Consider the following 17,546-nt stretch of genomic DNA (forward strand, 5'->3'; position numbering starts at 1 on the left):
CGTCGGTTAGCGAGGTAGTCAGTTACAGACCGAAAGGACCCTCGCATCACAACGAGGTGGGCGATGTCACGTCTGGGGACGCTGGGCCGTGGGGAGACAAGCTCCACTGCGTTCAACAAAAAAGCGTCGTCGAGTCCGTCGTCCGCACCGATCCCGTTGGAGCCGCCTGTGGGACGTGCATTGTTTATCAATGACGTGCTAGCAACAGCAACCGCCATGGCGAGTCTGGGCAAAGTGTATGCTGGAAACGACGTGTGCACGTCCAAGTACACGTTGCTGTCGTTCTTGCCCAAGACGCTCCTCGAGCAGTTCCGCCGCGTGGCCAACTTTTACTTTTTGATTATTTCGCTGTTGCAGCTCGGGACGCCGTACTCGCCCACCAACAAATATTCGACAATCGTGCCATTGATCTTGGTGCTGTTCGGTACATACCGATCCAATGCTACATGCATGTCCTGACAGCGTTTCACGTAGCGACGATGGTGAAAGAAGCGATCGAAGACAAAGCGAGGCACGACGCCGACCGAGCGGTGAATCAATCCAAAACGGAAGTGTTTGACGTGGATGGTCAAACATGGATTGAAATCTTGTGGAAGGACTTGCGCGTGGGGGGTAAATTGTCACATGCGCTAGCGCTTGGATGGTCACATGTCTCGGCAGATCTTGTGCGCGTCGTCGATTCCCAGCCGTTCCCGGCCGACATGGTCCTGTTGACGTCCAGTTCCAACGACGGGCAGGTCTACGTCGAGACAGCCAACCTGGACGGCGAAACAGACTTGAAGGTGAGCCCATGGTTGACATGCCCGCCTTGACGTGGCCCAGATTCGAAGCTGCCCCGACTCGAAAGGCATTGAAATGGACGCTGGGCTGTTTCCATTGGAGCTGGTTGGCGAGATCACGTGCGAGCCCCCGAATCGGCGCCTGTACACGTTTGCTGGTGCGCTGAAGATCAAAGTACGCCACCACGACAAATCGACATGGTGACGTCTCACGCTGCGGTCAGGAACATTCGCAGCGCCAGTCGGTCGAGATCGCCTTGACCATCAACAACCTCGTCCTGCGCGGGATGACCCTCGCCAACACGAGTACGATCGTCGGCGTCGTCGTCGCAGCAGGAAGTGAGACCAAGCTCATGCTGAACTCGAAGAAGGTTCGTGCCGTCTTGTCCAGACTGTGGGTCAAAGGTCGAGTCCGTAGACCCCGTCCAAGTTTTCCCGGTTGGATGCGATCGCGAATCGGTGTATCATGTTGATATTTTCCGTCCTTTTTATCGTGTGTTGCGTGTCGACGGGACTCAGCATGGCCACTGCGCGCCATAAAGGCCAACTCGCGCGCATGGTCCACCTCACAATCTCGAGCGACGACCCAGAAGCGTCCTTCCTGAGCTCCTTCTTGACCTACTTGATCTTGTACAACAACTTGGTACGTTGTGTTTTGCGCTCGTCGTGGGTCTCATTGGGCCGGCCCCAGGTCCCGATCTCGCTCTACATCAGTCTGGAAGTAGTCAAGTGGTACCAAGCAAAGAACATGGAATCCGACCTCGCCATGGTATGCTCGTCTCCATATCGACAAGTTCCAAGCGGCTTCTAGATGGATCCGGCCACAGGACGATCCGCTCAAGCTCGAACGTCCAACTTGAACGAAGACGTTGGCCAGATCAAGCATTTGTTCAGTGACAAGACAGGTGCTGCCCCGTTGCTTCCCCAGGAATGCTGAACAACGCGAACGCACACAGGCACGATCACCCGAAACGAGATGGTGCTCAAGTACATTCACGTGAACAACACAGTCTTCGAGAAAACGCCGACGGTACGCCCGTCACCCCATTCGTTTGGACTAATCGGATCGTTACAGGTCACGCGCCAGACGTCGATCAAACGAGACTCGTCCCTGCAACGAGAGCACCTTACTGCACTCCACCAAGCGGACCGTCTTCACACGATGGAGGCTGCAGACATCGTGATCGACTATTTTCCAAAGCTCCAGGCGCTGGGAACAGAGCCAACGATTTTCCCTGGCTCCGAGCTGGTGCGTGTGCGCCCGTTCATTCGTGCTAATTCTGCGTCGTGGTGGCAGAGTTGTGTGAACGATGGAACCAACTCCATGAGTGCGGGCGAAGTCGTGCAGTATTTTATGCGATGTATGCTGCTGTGCCACACAGCCAGCATATCATCTGATACACGCGAGATCCGCGCGTCGTCGCCAGACGAGACCGCGCTACTTCGCGCTGCCAAGCTGCTTAATTGCGACTTTCTCGGGCGCTCCGAAAACATCATTGAAATTAGGTTCGACACGGCCTGCCTTGCGCTGGCATGTGCGTGACCGAAGATTGTGTAGCCTGTTTGGCGTGCGGGAAAAGTACGAGCTGTTGGCACTCAATGAATTCGACAGCACCCGCAAGAGCATGTCGATCATCGTTCGGACCCAAAAAGTCGACAGATCGGATGAAGATGGTGGTTTGTCGCCGTTCGTGTCGTCGCCTCAACGAGGTGTTGTGTAGAACTGTGGGTGTTTTGCAAGGGGGCTGACAGCACCCTACTGTCCGCGACCAACAATTACTACATGCACGAAAGAACGGAATACTTGAGCCGGCACGTGCAGTACTTTGCGTCGCTCGGGCTCCGGACGCTGGTCTTTGGGTGGGTTTCCCGCTTGCCTCCCTTGGGTTGTTGATTGGCGCGCGTAGGTACAAGCGGCTGTCGTTTGTCGAGTTTTCGACGTGGTTTGTCGCGTATTGCAAAGCGAAAACGTCGCTCGTGCGACGCGGGGCCAAACTGACCGAGTGTGCGCGATCGATGGAGACCAACTTGATCATTCTCGGCGCCACGGGGGTCGAAGATCAGCTACAAGACGGCGTCACAGAGTGCATCGAAGCGCTGAGCGAGGCTGGGTACGTATTCGCTGCCTGCCGTGTTCATGCGCCTGAGTGTGGTCTGCGAAGGATCAATATTTGGATGCTGACGGGCGACAAGGACGAAACTGCAGTCTCCGTCGGTACTGCGTGTGGGCTCATCTCGGAGCATTCGCATCTCGTCGTGATCAACGAAACCACGAAACGAGGGTGCTTGGAACAAATTGCGACGGCGCGGCGGAAGCTCAAGAAAATTGGTACGACGACTCGTCGGACCCACAAAAGTTGAAATGTGCACAGGACTGTGGCGACCGGGCGTGGCGTCGAGAGAAGTGTCGTTAGTTATCAATGGGGAAGCCCTCGAAAGCCTCCTGTCGACGGAAGACCCAACGTCAACGTCGATGTCGAGAGTGAGCAATACGATCCCCTCGTCCAACCACGACAAAACCGCATCCAGCGCCAAACCGTCCAGCAGCACGTCGGCACAACTCTTCAGTGGGGATGCTTCGCGCACCCGCCTCGACAAACGAACGCATTTGGGCCCAGCCGAGTATATTAGAATGGAAACACGCCCCAACCACGCATCGCTGCTGCGTCATAGCAGGACCTTGGGTGGTGTCGGCGCTGGCGCGCCGCTGTCTCAACGAAAGCAAAGCCACGAACATATTCGGCAGACTCCACTCGACCCGTCACAGCAGCTACCCACGAGGAATTCAAGTTTCGTCGCGTTGGGAAGTGCAGGTCGAGCCCCGGAGATGTCGAAAACAAAACTCGTGCTGCGGCGTGAGCCGAACGACATGCAATCGTCCGAGGTGGGGTCCGAGAGCTCGAGTCCGTGCGACAGCAATCAATCGAGCTCCAATGTCATGTCGTTCTGGAGATCCTTGCTCGTCAATTCGTCGGGCATGCTCCCTCGACACAAGCTGGCATCTGCATTTCCATCCGCCGAGCACATGGTTGCCCCGTCAAAGTCTGGGGACACCATCATTGGAACGGTATCGTTGACAGCATTGCGTCCTCCTCCGAAGAAGTCGATTCGAGGTTCGACCGTTGTCGCTCCAAACGTGCTCGGATCCATGTCGGACCTGTCAGCGTCGCCGTCGTTGCTGCAACTGGCCCGACTGAACATGGAACGAAGTCGAGATTCGCCCGGATCCGTGGTGGCGTGGATGGAATGCCGCGTCATCGCAGCCGGCCAGTTTGCCAAGCGACTGCTGTCGACAGGGAGCTTAGCACCGTCCCCTCCGTCGCCGACGACGTCCGCTGGAAGCGTTAGCAACCAAGGCAAAACCAACATGAGTTCGCTCGCCCGAGTCGTATCGAATGTGTCGTCCAAGTTGATCACGTCGGTCATCTCCAGCGTCAAATCTGCGCGAGGTGAATGCGTTGGAAGTGTCGTAATGTGCTGACGAACCACCCGTGTAGTTCGTCGAAGCAATGACGAAGACGACGACTCGTCCCTTGTCCGCCTGCACGCGATCGATTCCGACCTGTCCGTCATGATGTTCTTGCAACTCGTCACACAATGCCGATCAGTCATTGCGTGTCGGATGTCGCCGATTCAAAAGGCGCAAATCGTTGCATTGATCAAATCGAGGTCGGTTTGGGAGAGCGTTCGCAACGCCCGCGTGCTTTGACGTGTGGCCCCGGGTTGTTGGGGAAACGAGCTCTCATGTCGTTGATGTGGTAGCAAACGCCGACCGATGACGATGGCGGTCGGCGACGGTGGGAACGATGTGAGTATGATCCAAGAAGCAAACATCGGCGTCGGCATTTTTGGCCATGAAGGTACCAACAGCAGTGGCACATGTGCCTAGCCATCGAGCGAGCCCAACCCTGTCGTGCGTAGGCATGCAGGCCGTGCGCAGTGCGGACTTTGCGATCGGTCAATTTCGGTTCTTGTCGCGGCTGATTCTTGTCCATGGGCGGTGGAACTACCGACGTGTGTCGATTGTGATTTTGTTTTCGTTTTACAAAAACATGGCGCTGATCATGACGCTGTTTGCGTACTCGTTTCTGAACGGCCATTCCGGGCAAACGCTGTACGAGTCGTACCTCATGGTGGGCTGGAACGCCTTGTACACGTTTTTTCCGATCTTGGTCCTTGGTACATGCCGCCAGCATCGTGCGTATTTCGTACTCGGTTCCGCTGTGGTAGGCATCAAGGACGAAGACATCAGCGCCGAAGCTGTCATGCGATTCCCGTTCATTTACCGCACCAACCAACTCGACAAGGAGCTCAACATTGAAAAGATGCGGCTGTGGGTCGGCAATGCGCTGCTCCACTCGTTCTTGGTCTTTGTTCTCACCACGTTTCTCGTGTATGTCAATTGTGCTCGACCGAATCGTTGGTGACCGTCCGGACGTAGGTACAAATTGGGCACGCACTCAATCCCGACGGCCGGCGTGTTTGTGTACGGCACGGCCGTGTATGGGATATTGGTCGTCACAGTGTGCGCGAAAGCTGCCATGATCATGCAGCACGTGCACCGATGGTCGAAGTGGCACTACCTGTCGATCGTGTCGGGGCCAGCGCTGTTTGTGATCTTCGTGGCGTCCTATTCCGAGGTACAAGTGGTGTGGGTGTGCAAGCTCTCGATTCACCACGACCATCGGGCAGGCGTTCGAGTTGGTGCACGTCGATGCATTCAGCGACTTTTTCGGGCTCGGCCGGGTCCTGTTTACGTCGGTCGCGTTTTGGCTAGGGGTGCTGGTCGTATCTTTCTCTTCGCTCCTTCTCGACTTTGTCGTGATGTACCTCTATCGGATGTACCTGCCCACGAACCAAGTGATCATTGAAGAAATCGACTGCCGCCTCGAACGTCGCGTCACGGCTAGTGTACGATGTTGAAATGAAGCCTGATATCATGGAAAGTGTTCTAGATGCGCATGCGATCGTCGAGCTCGTTGGCCACGTCGCTCCTGTTCCACGGGAACTGGCACAAGCAGCTTCGAAAGAGCACCCACTTCACCGAACACGAGGAAATGTGCTGGCTGCTCGCCAAGTTTGAGCGGGACATTTCCCGCGAGACGAACGAAAGCCAGCAGAACGACGACAAGGACATGGGGTTCATTGTGACGTCGACGCCGCCGATCCATCCTATCACGATGGAATTCATGGGCGAAGATTACGAGCCGCTCGAAGCGGAGTACAACAGGAGCTTTGCCGAGCGAGAAGCGCGCCGGATTCGTGTGCTCGTCATTCTCGTCCTCGTGTTTATTCCTCCATACGCAGTCACGGAGTACGTGTACGAGCAAGACACAGACTTGTACCCATACCGCATCGCCATGTTTTGCTGCACTCTCGGCTACCTCTTTTACATCAAGTCGGAAAAGTTTTTGTCGACGTATCACGTGTCGGTGGGTGTTGACGATGACTTGGCCTCCATCGCATTCAACACGCGGTAGGTGTCGATTCCGCTGGGGCTGGCCGGCCTCGTGGTGAATCAATCCATCAAGTACACGGGCAAGTTTTCCACGACGATGTTTGCCATCGTCGCGTTCAGCATCATCCGAGTCAAGTTTGTGTACACGCTGTGGCTCGTGCTGTTCAACGTGGCGTATTTTATCCTGTCGAACGAGATGGGACTCACCAGCATTGAGCTTTCGAGCGAATCGAGCGACGACGAAGGAGTGCTGTTCGCGATCTTCATGGTGAGTGCACCGCTGCGATGGATTTCCACGTCGACGACCGCTGACTCTGAAATCCCGACACAACGCAGGTGTATTTGGTCGTGTTTGCTGCATACGACAACTACCAGCTTCAGATGACGATGAAGCTCGAGTTTGTGCAGCTGCGCATTCTCAAATATGAAGAGCACCGCAGTCGCGACATCTTGAAGAACATGCTGCCTAGCCACATCGTGAAAAAGCTCGAGAACGGTGAGACGCTCGTGTCGGACGAAGAAAAAGGCGTGGCTTTGTTGTTCTGTGACGTTGGCGATGCTGCCAGCCTCACCAAGCGGTACAATCCCCGAGAGGTGCGATATCGAGCCACGATGCATGTCGAGATGGAATGTTAACCCTGTGATGGTGGATAGATGGTCGTGCTGCTCGATCGGATTTACTCGCTCTTTGACAAATTGTGCGCAAAGCATGGCGTGCGCAAGATGGAAACTGTGGGCAAAATTTACTTGGCGTGCGGTGGACTTCGTGGTAGCGCCAAAGGGAAGGAAGCCGTGCTTCGTGTCGCCGCTCTCGCTCGTGACATGATGGTGCCTTTTGCTGGAGGGCGGGACGCCGGCTAACTTGCCTGGTAGGCGGTGATGGCGAAATGCCGGACGCGAAATGGCCACACGATCAATTTGAAAATTGGAATCCACTGTGGCCGTGTTATAAGCGGGCTGGTCGGGATGAAGAAGCAACAGTTTTCTCTCTTTGGAGACACCGTCAACACGGCGTCACGAATGCAAAGCACGGGCTTGCTTGGGCATATCCAAATCTCCCATGTACGAACACCAACAACGACCGCTCATGGGGGGAACCTCACTGCTGCTGTAGGAGGCGCACGAGTTTCTCGAGCATGACTTTCAATTCGACCATCGCACTGTGGTGGCCAAAGGCAAAGGAACGCTGGCGACGCACTTGATGGGGAAGCCGCGGACAGCCCTAGCGCAGCGTGCTTGTCGAGGTCACCTTGGCCGGAAAGCCACCAAAAAGGCCATAGACACTCGGCGCCTGAGTCTCACGCAGGAATTCCAGCGAACACTGTACGTTGGAGACGGATGGCTCCATGACTGGAACACATTCACTGGACCATATCAATAGGATCGAAACCTGGGGCCACCTCGTTGTGAGCAGGTGGAACTGGCGGTCGTGGGCCTGCTTCCAATCAATCAAAGTCGACGTGAAGCCCATCTCATCCCTTCAGTCCGTTCAAGAAGAATACGTCACCACCCAAATCAACCAGAGCTACATCCGCTTCAATGACCCCGCGCAGGAGATGATGTATCGCCGCATGAACTGGCCCGAGCACCAAACCGGGTGGGTCCTCACCCTGGTTTCGTTGCCAGTCTCGTCACAGTACATCCACGCAGGGCGAAACGAACGTTGGTCGCGATTGCAATCTACATGATCTTTGCCACCATCCGCGACAACATTCAACCGAACGAATTCACTGGCTCGCGCGAGTACGCCAAGTACAAATTCCCTTTCGTACCGTCATGACGCGGCAGTGTAGGACGGCGTGCTATGTGTGCCGAGGGCTCTTGGTGTGTTTCGTCCTGTGGAGTCAAGTGCTACGACATCGGTGGAAACCCGTCGCAAAGACAGCCCCTCAAAAGACACACAACTCGAACAAGAAAGCGCCGAAGTTCCAACTCTACTTGAGCGTATACGTCGTAGCGACCGTCATCTTGGTCGTGCCAAACGTAATTCGGTAAGAACGACTGTCCATGTGGCGCGGCTCACGTGGGGGGGTTCATGGCCAGGTGGATCGACCATCAACAGAGCAAAATTTATTCGCACATGGGGTTGGACATCCTCCTCGTCATGTTCTTGGCGTCCACGGGCGGGTCCATCATGTACACACATACCGTCGTGATCAATGCGGTGCTCGTCCTTGGGGCAACCATTCTATTTGTGGTACATTCATCACTGCCATGCACTGCAACTTGATTTAACGTGTCGGTCTGACAAGGTGCTCCTGGGCGTGTACGAAGTCCCTGACCAACCCGACGGCGAAAAGCTACGGGTGTATCCGCTCTTCTTAACCTGCTGCGTTGGGATATCAAACGTCATGTCACGGCGAGATGTCGAGTACTATTCCAGGCGGCGATTTCTGCTGTACACGCGCACGGGGAAAGAAGCAAAAAAAGCCGATCGGTTGTTGTACAAGATGCTGCCGAGTTCTGTCATTGCCCAGCTGAAAAACGGAGACACAGTGTGCGATCAATTCCACGAGGTACGCCGTTGTGCAGGCATTTCGAGTATTCACGTCAGTCGTGCCGCAAAGGTCGGCATCTTGTTTTCTGACATCAAGGGCTTCACTTCGATCGCGTCGAAAGCAGAAACCGACCAAGTCGTGCAAATCCTCGCGACGCTCTTTACTGCGTTCGACAAACTCACGTCCGAACATGGTCAGTTGAGGATTCCAAACCACGAATCAAGGTGCATGACATGGGGATGGATGCAGGGGTGTTCAAAATGCAAACGATCGGTGACGCCTACGTCATTGTGTCTGGCCTCCCGTACAACGATGTGCCGTTGCCCGAAGAAAATGTGAATGAAATGCTATGTGGTTCCTCGTTCCATGGCCACTTGCGTCAAAGCCAAACGGAAACGCAGCGCTCGACGGTGGAAAATACTACAAGCAGTTGGTCGACGAACATGCGAACACCGAAAGATCCGGCGGCGACGCGAGAACATATTCAAAAGTTGATCCACATGGCCCACGACATGCATCGCGAGGTGGCCAAGATCACGGACCCGGTCAGTGGCGAACCTCTCTTGATGCGTATTGGCATCCACGTTGGGACGATTATTGCTGGCGTGATCGGTACGTCGACGTTGCGGTACGACATGTGGGGGCCCGACGTGCTCACTGCCAACGAAATCGAGTCCCACGGAGTGCCCGGCAAGATTCTCGTCTCCAAAGATGTCATGCAAGTGGTATGTTTGGCAAAACACGAATGCCTCGTGACGGATATTCACCCTGGAGCTAATCGTGCAGGCAAGCCAGTGCCCCGACATCAAGTTGACGTATCACTCGACGATCAACTTAACCGGGATCAACGATCTGGACACGTTCCTTGCCGAGTACACGGGCGGGTCGTTCTCTTCAGCGGACAGAGGCTTAGACAATTCGACCAAGGTGCTGAGTCCGTCGTTGCCACCGCGAGAGACCGACTCGCCGTCGACGATTTGACGGGTCTGTACAACACATCACGACAGGTATGATAATTTCCCATCTCTGGTACTTGACGTTACCTCTAATTGGTTCGATATCCATAGTAGTCGAAAAATCCCAAAATCCAAATAGTTTTGAAAATCGCATAATTTGAGTGTTTGGAGTTTGGTCTTTCTCCATTTCATTGGCTGAAAGCGAAAATCTTCGGATTGGCTATTAAAACTACTTTACACCCAATCATATTGCGATTGTCACCCTCACCATTCGTTCATGAGGTAGCACCAAAAAAGTCCCAAGTGATTCGTCACTCGAAAATTCGTCCGTCGTAGAACCAGCGATTTTTCATCATGGCTGCTGCTCGCCCCGTTGTGTCCGTCCTCTCTGTCGGTGATGACGCCGTCAAGGTTGTCTCCCAAGTCGCCCTCCCCGCGGTCTTGACTGCGCCCATCCGTCCTGATGTCGTCACCTTTGTGCACACCAACATCAACAAGAACAACCGCCAAGCGTACGGTGTGTGGAAGAAGGCTGGCCATGAACACTCCGCCGAATCGTGGGGTACCGGCCGCGCCGTCGCCCGTATCCCCCGTATCTCGGGTGGTGGTACCCAACGCGCCGGTCAAGGTGCGTTCGGTAACATGTGTCGCTCGGGTCGCATGTTTGCCCCTACTCGCATTTGGCGCAAGTGGCACCGCAAGATCAACGTGAACCAACGCCGTTTCGCCGTTGCGTCCGCGTTGGCTGCGTCCGCCGTCCCTGCCTTAGTGTTGGCCCGTGGTCACCGCATTGAAAAGGTGCAAGAAATCCCCTTGGTGTTGGACGACTCTGTCGAATCGACCCAAAAGACTTCTGCTGCCGTCAAGATTTTGGCCAAGATCGGCGCTGACTCGGATGTTGAAAAGGTCAAGGACTCCAAGAAGTTGCGCACCGGTAAGGGCAAGGGCCGCAACCGTCGCTACACTTTGCGCAAGGGTCCCCTCTTCGTGTACTCGAACGCCAACGGCATCGAAAAGGCTTTCCGCAACATTCCTGGTGTGGAATTGATCAACGTCGAACGCCTCAACTTGTTGACGTTGGCTCCCGGTGGACACGTCGGCCGCTTCATTGTGTGGACCAAGTCTGCCTTCGAAAAGCTCGACTCGATCTACGGCACTTACGCCAAGAAGTCGACTGAAAAGAGCGACTACTCTTTGCCTCGCCACGTCATCTCGAACGCCAACTTGGGCCGTTTGATTAACAGTGACGAAATCCAATCCGTCGTCCGCGCCGGCATCTACAAGGGTCACCGCCGCCACCAAAAGAAGAACCCTCTCAAGAACTTGGGTGCCATGGTGAAGTTGAACCCTTACACGTTGGTCGCTCGCCGCACCGAATTGCGTGCCGAAGCCTTGCGCAAGGAACGCAAGGCCGCCATCGTTGCCGAAAAGCGCAAGATCAAGACGACCAAGAACGATCCCAAGCGCAAGGCTCAATCCAAGGCTTTGTTCGCCAAGAACGCTTCGGATTAAGTCAGAGAAAGCGACGTGTCGTCGAGAGCAGCACCTGGTTGTGGGTTAACATAGCTATTTACTCGAATAAATGTGTTTTCCACATTCACGTTGCCTTGCCGTTGTTGACCACTTAGCCCAGTACGTATTGCCGTAGGATCTGCCCTGATGCGATGAAGTATTCAGTGTTTGAGAGACTACCAAACGCGATCGGTCAAGATCATAACTTCTCGCGTGCAGAAACTGTTGATGAACAAGATCCTGCTGGGCGAAACATTGACGACGTGTCGGGTCCAACGAATGAATCATCTAGAAATGAATTTCTCGTGCAAAATCACCCTGCGGTGGCCTGTGCGCTTCTTCCTCTGCATACGACTGGCGACGCGTACTGACGGACATCGTGGCACAGCGCTACAGGTTGATTGCGTCCGCCCCAAGATTTGCGAAAATTTCAAATGTCGTTTCGATGCCCTTGCAAAACGCCTGCCGTTTGAATATTTCGGGGAGTTCTTTGACGATTTCACTTGGTAATTGTATGCTCCCCCACGCGAACGCGTCAACTGCGGTCGCCGCCGTTTCCTCGGGCGCGCCAAAGTTTCTATTTTGAATTTTGGCTTGAAGAACAACACGGACGGCGGGAAGGCCACGTAGATGCCTTCCTCGACGACGACGCATGGATAACAGGCCCCTCGTGAACCGAACGTCGACGAATGTCGAAGACTGGTCGGACGAGTTTTCACTGGCGATTGTACAGCCGCAACGTTCGCCGACATTCCTGCCGTTGTCCCATCTCGACGTGGATCTGACCGTCGCAGACGAAAAGAACGAAGACTCGAGAGACACTGAAGACGATGAGGAAGACGAGGACTGGGACATGGAACTCAATGGGGCAGAAGCAGACGACTCCCAGAGCGTACGAGAGGAAAGCAACTCGTTCTTTCGAGCACTTCTAGCAACGAGCGAAGTCACAAACACCATACGTGGTGTCGGAGGAAGCACCGCAGCAGTTCGAATGTACACATTGCCTGACACCCACAGACTTGTCGAGAATGCAAATCAATGCTTCTGTGCCAAGAATCGTCGTCCGAGCTACACCAAAGTGTATCCACCAGCCACGGCCCTCTTGACCTTGGAAAGGGACGGTTTTCCGGTGTATGCCGACAAGCAGCTCGAAGAGTGGCTGCAAAACATCGTACAAGCGAGAGAGCAAGCTGCAATGGGGCTTGAAAAACAGTGGACACATGTGGTGCACGACGACTTGCTGTCCAGCTTGTCCCCAGATACGTTTCTTCGGTTCAGCCAAAAGTTATCCTATTATGTGCGACGAAATCATGTCCTGGAGGCGCTGCATTTGCTTCGAGCATTTTGTAATCGACTGGATGGTCTGGTGGAGAGTCCGCGGAGGAATGTCGGCGCTGATGGAAACAAACCGGATGACGACTGGCGAAACCTATGGGGTGGTTGGAGTGTTGAGATCGCGCAAATGGCGGTTGAAGTGTGCCATCCGCCACAGAGTTTTCCCTTGTTTGCCAAGTTGGTGAAGAAGTGCCACTACCTGTTTCCATTGTGGCGACACGCTCTTTCCCTCGTCGAGTGCCGCTACGTCGGTCACCACTGGGCGTATTACCAAGCACATCATTACGTGTGGCAATGTCCCCAAGAGACCGCTCACGACGCTTCAATGTTGCCTGTCGAATTGTTTGCACTTCCATTTGAAACTGGACAAGACTTGTTGCAGCGCTACTTCAAGTTGTACACGCTGTTGGTTGACGACGACAAGAGCACTTCTAACAGTACTGTTACGGCAATCGATTTGGGACTCGTCAGTTCAAGCAACCACCCGTTGAAACTGCAGGTTCTGGTATTGTGCGACGTTCAAAATTTGGTGGATCGACTGAGTCCCGTCAATGACGAAGTTATTCCGCACATATTTCAAGAAGAACTTGCGTCGTCACGTCACAGCCACGAAAGCGAACCGCAAGATACTGTAGGTGAACTATTTCACCCAGACAACACCTTGTTGCGAATGGAGTATTTGGAAGGAAGCTACGTGAAGCTTGCCATGCCGCATGATGTGCTGATCAAGGCCAAGTGTGCGCAAGTGCTGAGTCGTATGATGTTGGTCCACGCCGACATGTGGAATTTGTGTGAGTCGTTGGCAATGGAAGGGTTGCGACTCCTCGACATTGGGTATTCACTGTCGTTTCCAAACGGCGAGAGCCAACGGCAAGGTTTATTTGGGCATTTGGGACGTGAACAATTGGAAATTTTGGTCAGTGGCAGACTTCACTTGGTGCATACTGTGTAAGCTGGGACTCATGTTGAATTTTAGGGAGCGGTGCTTGCCCACAACAAAAAGTATCGGTTTGCCATAGCTGCCTACGAAGCTGCCCAACAATTATACTGCTTTCAATATTTGAATCGCCGAGGATATGAAAAGCTCGATCGGATATGCTCAGGGTTGTGTCTTCACGAAGGTGACTTGGAGCGTGCCTTGCAATACCACGACCGCGTCTTGCAATGGACAAAAGAGCACGAAAACTGCAACGAGTTTGTCTACATTACGAAAATGGTACGTAATAATCCTCCCATCGAATAGTCTCTTATCATCATGTTTCCATAGATCAATTCGATCCTGTTACAACAAAGCCACTTTCGACTGGCGGAGCAGAGGCTGCAAGACGCATTGACGGCATTGCGTGACCCACTTGCTTTATTGCCAGTAGCTTATACCAAGTGCACCCCACGTCGATTGTTCCACTACAAGTTCCACTCGAGCAGCTACGACGTGTGGTTTCTTCATGACATCCAACTCCATCTGTGCTTGCGCGACGTTTACAAAGCCAGTGGACGTGGTCAAGATGCGCTGCATGTGTTGCAGCATCTTCTGTCTTACGAACCGAACTTCAAGCTTCCCCGTGGCCGGCGCGTCCACCTCACGATGATGGTGGCGGAAGATGCGTTAAAGTTGAGACAGCTGGAATTGTGCATATCTATGCTGCGGACGATCGAGCATGAAATCGTAAGTGTCGCAATTTACGAGGAAAACAACCCGTAAATTGACATTGAGAATGTTATTAGGGAATGGACTACAACTCTTCCACTGTGCTTGAGTCCAAACACGCGTGGGAAGTCATGGCGACATTCCGTTACCTCAAGTGTCGTGCGAGATGCTACTTTTACAAGGGCCAATTCCATCGCTGCGCAATGTGGCTCGCCGTGGCCGCGTCAAAGGGACTGACTGTTCGTCAACGCGCAGATGTTGATGCGTTGAGCAGTCGATGCATGCTCCAACTCCATCATAAACAGATCCAGGATGGGGACATTTTTCCTTTGCAACGAACCACGAGTGGCAGATGGGGGCTCGCCGCCCAAGAGCCGTCGCTTGGACTACTTCTTACCTCCAAGAAAGAGCAAGAATCGTTTCAAATCTCGATGGAAGACCATTGGAACATTCGGTCGTATGCAGACGCGTGTGCACAGTTGTGCTGGAAGGCGTTCGACGTGTACGGTACTTTGAACGACCCCGTACGGCAAGCCAAGATGGTGCTAACCCTGGTTCGTTTGGAAATGGCGATTGTGGAAAGATGGGCATTTTTTTCCTCCACTTGCGAGCTGAGCTTGCCGAGCTTAAATCAAGCGACATCTCTGGCAAAACAAGCACTGGATTTAGCTGCCGAGTCTGCCGTGCCCATGAAGATGCTGCAGGCACTCGTGTACACTGCGCAACTTCAATGCTGGTGGACGAAGTTCAACCCGGAACACGACAGTCGCGAGCTATTGGTCACAACGGAGGAGTCTTTACGACTTCTTTACGCGGTATTTTTGAGACGAGTTCATGGCTCCCACAATTCGATACACGTTGTTCCATTGCTCCCGTTTCCGCCGAGTGTGTTGGTGCCTCTGGAATCCATTGTGTGCACCCTGCTCCACATTGGCGCCGGTATCGCCCAACTGGACGGAGTTGAATTACCACCTACGTACTCGTGGATCGAGTTGGAAAGCGCGTATTACTGTCTCAACCAATGCACATATTGGTACTCTGCTCAGCCCGAAACATCCAAAGTACTGGACGACGATACGCATCACGTCCCTGCCCGTCCAGTCAAAGTGGGACGTCAACCCCGGCACCAAAAGCAGCTTTCACTGTCGTCCATCTCCGACATTGTATCATTTTCGTTTTTTCGTCGAACGGACTCGTTTGCGTGTACCTCGCAAGATGTGCTGCTACACCCTTCTCCCTTCGCATATGTTGAACCAATTAAACCGACGCGATTGATCACCTCTTCGTCGTCTGGAACTGCCCGAAGTCGATCTCAGTCGGCTCCTGCAACTCACGAAAATGACGAGTCCACAATAAACCCACCAGACGATTGGGACGATGGCGAGCTTGAAGTTGAGGCCGATGGCGACGACTTTTGGCGAGCATGCAACCAGGAATACCGCAAACAGCAAATGGTACAATGGTCCTCCCACATGCACGCCACCGATTCCGACTCGTTGTGGGGTATATGGCACTGCCATCGGGTCATGGACCGCAAGTTCAAGAGCGGTCGCGTGTCTCCATCGATGTTTCGACTGGCAAGCTTGCAATTGATCTTTGATATCCAAGACCAGTCGGACGCAACGACGCTGCATGTTGCACTTCCCACCACGCTTGGTACAACTGAATCGAGCGGTGTTGTCATTCACGTACGGCACTTCAGCACGAATTCTCCTATCTGTCAGAGATTCACTGAACAGTTTGTAGGATCGAGACAGTATATCTGTCATTTTGCACGGAGCAGCTACCCACGCACCATCCCCAGTCGATGTATATACATTTCCTGCTCCAAATGCGAGCTCATTTCATCACGGCATGGCTACGGTGCCACTCAAGGACCAAGCTGTGACCCCCGCCCAGGTCGAGCGCGTGCTGCAGTACCTGGGACCAAAGGTATTACAAACCTATCCATCCCCTATAGACTTGACTTTGACGCGTGTTTTGAAGGTGCTCATGAAAGCGCTGTCGTCGATCATGCTGGAAAACCCGTTGATTGTTGTTCACTCGTCCATGTCCGTCGTCCAAGAAGTGCTGTTCGTGCTCGTGCATTTATTGAGTCCGTTTCGTTGGGCGTTTCCAATCCTTCCAGCTCTTCCCATGTCGTGTACACCGAAGTTTGTCGACTTGATTGAAGTATACACCAACGGGAAAACCAAAAAAGTGCTCAACAACACCCCCGTGCCGTTTCTTGCTGGAATTTCCATGGACATGTGGCGGGAGTGCACGTATCGGCTATCAACGGTACCGTCCTGCTCCACGTGCATCAGTGTGTTGCAAGTAAACGTGACCAGCAAATGCAAGTTCCAGCTCGCCACAAATCGGTCGACTGCCGTGTACATGCAGCCGCGGCTTCGTCGGTATGTGGTCGACGCTGTTAGCACTGCTGGGAACGCAACGGCAGCGACTCTGGAGACAGCACTGCAAGAAGTGTACCGAGTGATGCTGCTGTCTCTTCAAAAAGCCCCCACGTTCAAGCAATGGTTCCGTCTCGAGAGCCAAGAATTCACAAAGCTGTTTCAAGCCACAGCAACGTGCCAAACGTATTTGAAAGGCGACGACGGCGCGACTACCCCCGCCGTCGTGTGATTCACACGATATTTAACATACTACTACATTGGGAAACGAAAGTGGATCCCAACCAGAACATCGCATCTATTGACTATTATTAAATCAAACCACCTTACATGGTCAATTCCATGATGGCGTTCACAACGTCGTTGTCGTTCGACTTCAACGCCGCGACGGCCTTGGCGCGCGACACGTTCGACTGGGTCATGACCAATTGGATATCCTTGGGGTCTACGCCAGACTCGTCGACTTCGGTTTCATCGTCGTCAGCAGCGACAGCCTTGGTTTCGGCGGCGGGTGCTTCTTCTTGGTCGAATTGAGGCACTTGGGGTTGGTTGTTGGTGTCTTCGATCTTGGCTTCACCGAAAATGACGTAGGTTTCGCTGGCCGAGCTCTTGAACACATCGGGCTTGCTGATCACGAACAGCACACCTTGGCTCTTCTTGATCGTGGCACGGATGATGCCGTTCACTTGCTTCAAACCCAACTTTTGCATGGCCTTGCGGGCCTTGGATTCGGCGCGGTTCAACACGACGTCGTGGTGATCGTGGTCGTGGTCGTGGTCGTGGTCGTGGCTCATGGTGATGCTGGAAGAGGATTCACGGAATGGGGACGTCGGTGGTCGTGCCGCCCGGCCACCCACCATCAGCCAATCAAACGACCTCAGTCTGTTAATCAGCCAATCAAGACTCAGTATGCATTGTTATTCGGACACGCTGTGATTGGCTGTCTTCCAGCCCATCCGGATACTCC

General features: G+C 53.8%; 4 protein-coding genes across 4 annotated transcripts; 3 read left to right on the plus strand and 1 right to left on the minus strand.

Annotated features, from left to right (window-relative positions):
* Positions 1-32: 32 nt before the first annotated feature.
* On the plus strand, positions 33-9,716 carry H310_01166 (hypothetical protein; the record flags this gene model as incomplete). Its single annotated transcript, XM_008864213.1, has 36 exons — positions 33-424; positions 475-612; positions 661-782; positions 823-954; positions 1,004-1,150; positions 1,198-1,422; positions 1,471-1,548; positions 1,591-1,684; positions 1,736-1,809; positions 1,855-2,028; positions 2,077-2,285; positions 2,338-2,453; positions 2,501-2,639; positions 2,687-2,890; positions 2,942-3,108; positions 3,152-4,228; positions 4,277-4,448; positions 4,542-4,639; positions 4,701-4,958; positions 5,010-5,172; positions 5,221-5,419; positions 5,472-5,690; positions 5,735-6,211; positions 6,260-6,505; positions 6,574-6,831; positions 6,892-7,065; positions 7,111-7,299; positions 7,352-7,560; positions 7,619-7,834; positions 7,888-8,010; positions 8,082-8,228; positions 8,281-8,434; positions 8,490-8,753; positions 8,805-8,928; positions 8,985-9,460; positions 9,522-9,716. The coding sequence occupies exons 1-36, from the start codon at positions 64-66 to the stop codon at positions 9,714-9,716; spliced, it is 7,818 nt and encodes a 2,605-aa protein (XP_008862435.1). The 5' UTR covers positions 33-63.
* Positions 9,717-9,994: 278 nt separating this feature from the next.
* Positions 9,995-11,287, plus strand: H310_01167 (hypothetical protein). The gene has a single exon (XM_008864214.1). The coding sequence runs from the start codon at positions 10,046-10,048 to the stop codon at positions 11,201-11,203; it is 1,158 nt and encodes a 385-aa protein (XP_008862436.1). The 5' UTR covers positions 9,995-10,045; the 3' UTR covers positions 11,204-11,287.
* Positions 11,288-11,724: 437 nt separating this feature from the next.
* H310_01168 (hypothetical protein) lies at positions 11,725-17,492 on the plus strand. Its single transcript, XM_008864215.1, has 6 exons — positions 11,725-13,454; positions 13,515-13,754; positions 13,806-14,204; positions 14,264-15,874; positions 15,933-16,118; positions 16,173-17,492. Exons 1-6 carry the CDS (start codon positions 11,856-11,858, stop codon positions 16,809-16,811), a joined length of 4,674 nt encoding a protein of 1,557 aa, XP_008862437.1. The 5' UTR covers positions 11,725-11,855; the 3' UTR covers positions 16,812-17,492.
* Positions 16,854-17,432, minus strand: H310_01169 (hypothetical protein). Its single transcript, XM_008864216.1, has one exon. It carries the CDS (start codon positions 17,371-17,373, stop codon positions 16,906-16,908), a length of 468 nt encoding a protein of 155 aa, XP_008862438.1. The 5' UTR covers positions 17,374-17,432; the 3' UTR covers positions 16,854-16,905.
* Positions 17,493-17,546: the final 54 nt, after the last annotated feature.

This window comes from Aphanomyces invadans, assembly GCF_000520115.1.
Source record: "Aphanomyces invadans strain NJM9701 unplaced genomic scaffold supercont1.2, whole genome shotgun sequence".
NCBI lineage: Eukaryota > Oomycota > Saprolegniomycetes > Saprolegniales > Verrucalvaceae > Aphanomyces > Aphanomyces invadans.

What these genes read in the sequence shown, in the direction of transcription:
- H310_01169 (XM_008864216.1), bottom strand. Translation starts at nt 17,373, where the DNA reads ATGAGCCACGACCACGACCACGACCACGACCACGATCACCACGACGTC.
- H310_01168 (XM_008864215.1), top strand. Translation starts at nt 11,856, where the DNA reads ATGGATAACAGGCCCCTCGTGAACCGAACGTCGACGAATGTCGAAGAC. An exon ending in GGACGATCGAGCATGAAATC is followed by an intron (nt 14,205 to 14,263) that starts GTAAGTGTCGCA and finishes GAATGTTATTAG; the next exon opens with GGAATGGACTACAACTCTTC. An exon ending in CGAGCGGTGTTGTCATTCAC is followed by an intron (nt 15,875 to 15,932) that starts GTACGGCACTTC and finishes AACAGTTTGTAG; the next exon opens with GATCGAGACAGTATATCTGT.
- H310_01167 (XM_008864214.1), top strand. Translation starts at nt 10,046, where the DNA reads ATGGCTGCTGCTCGCCCCGTTGTGTCCGTCCTCTCTGTCGGTGATGAC.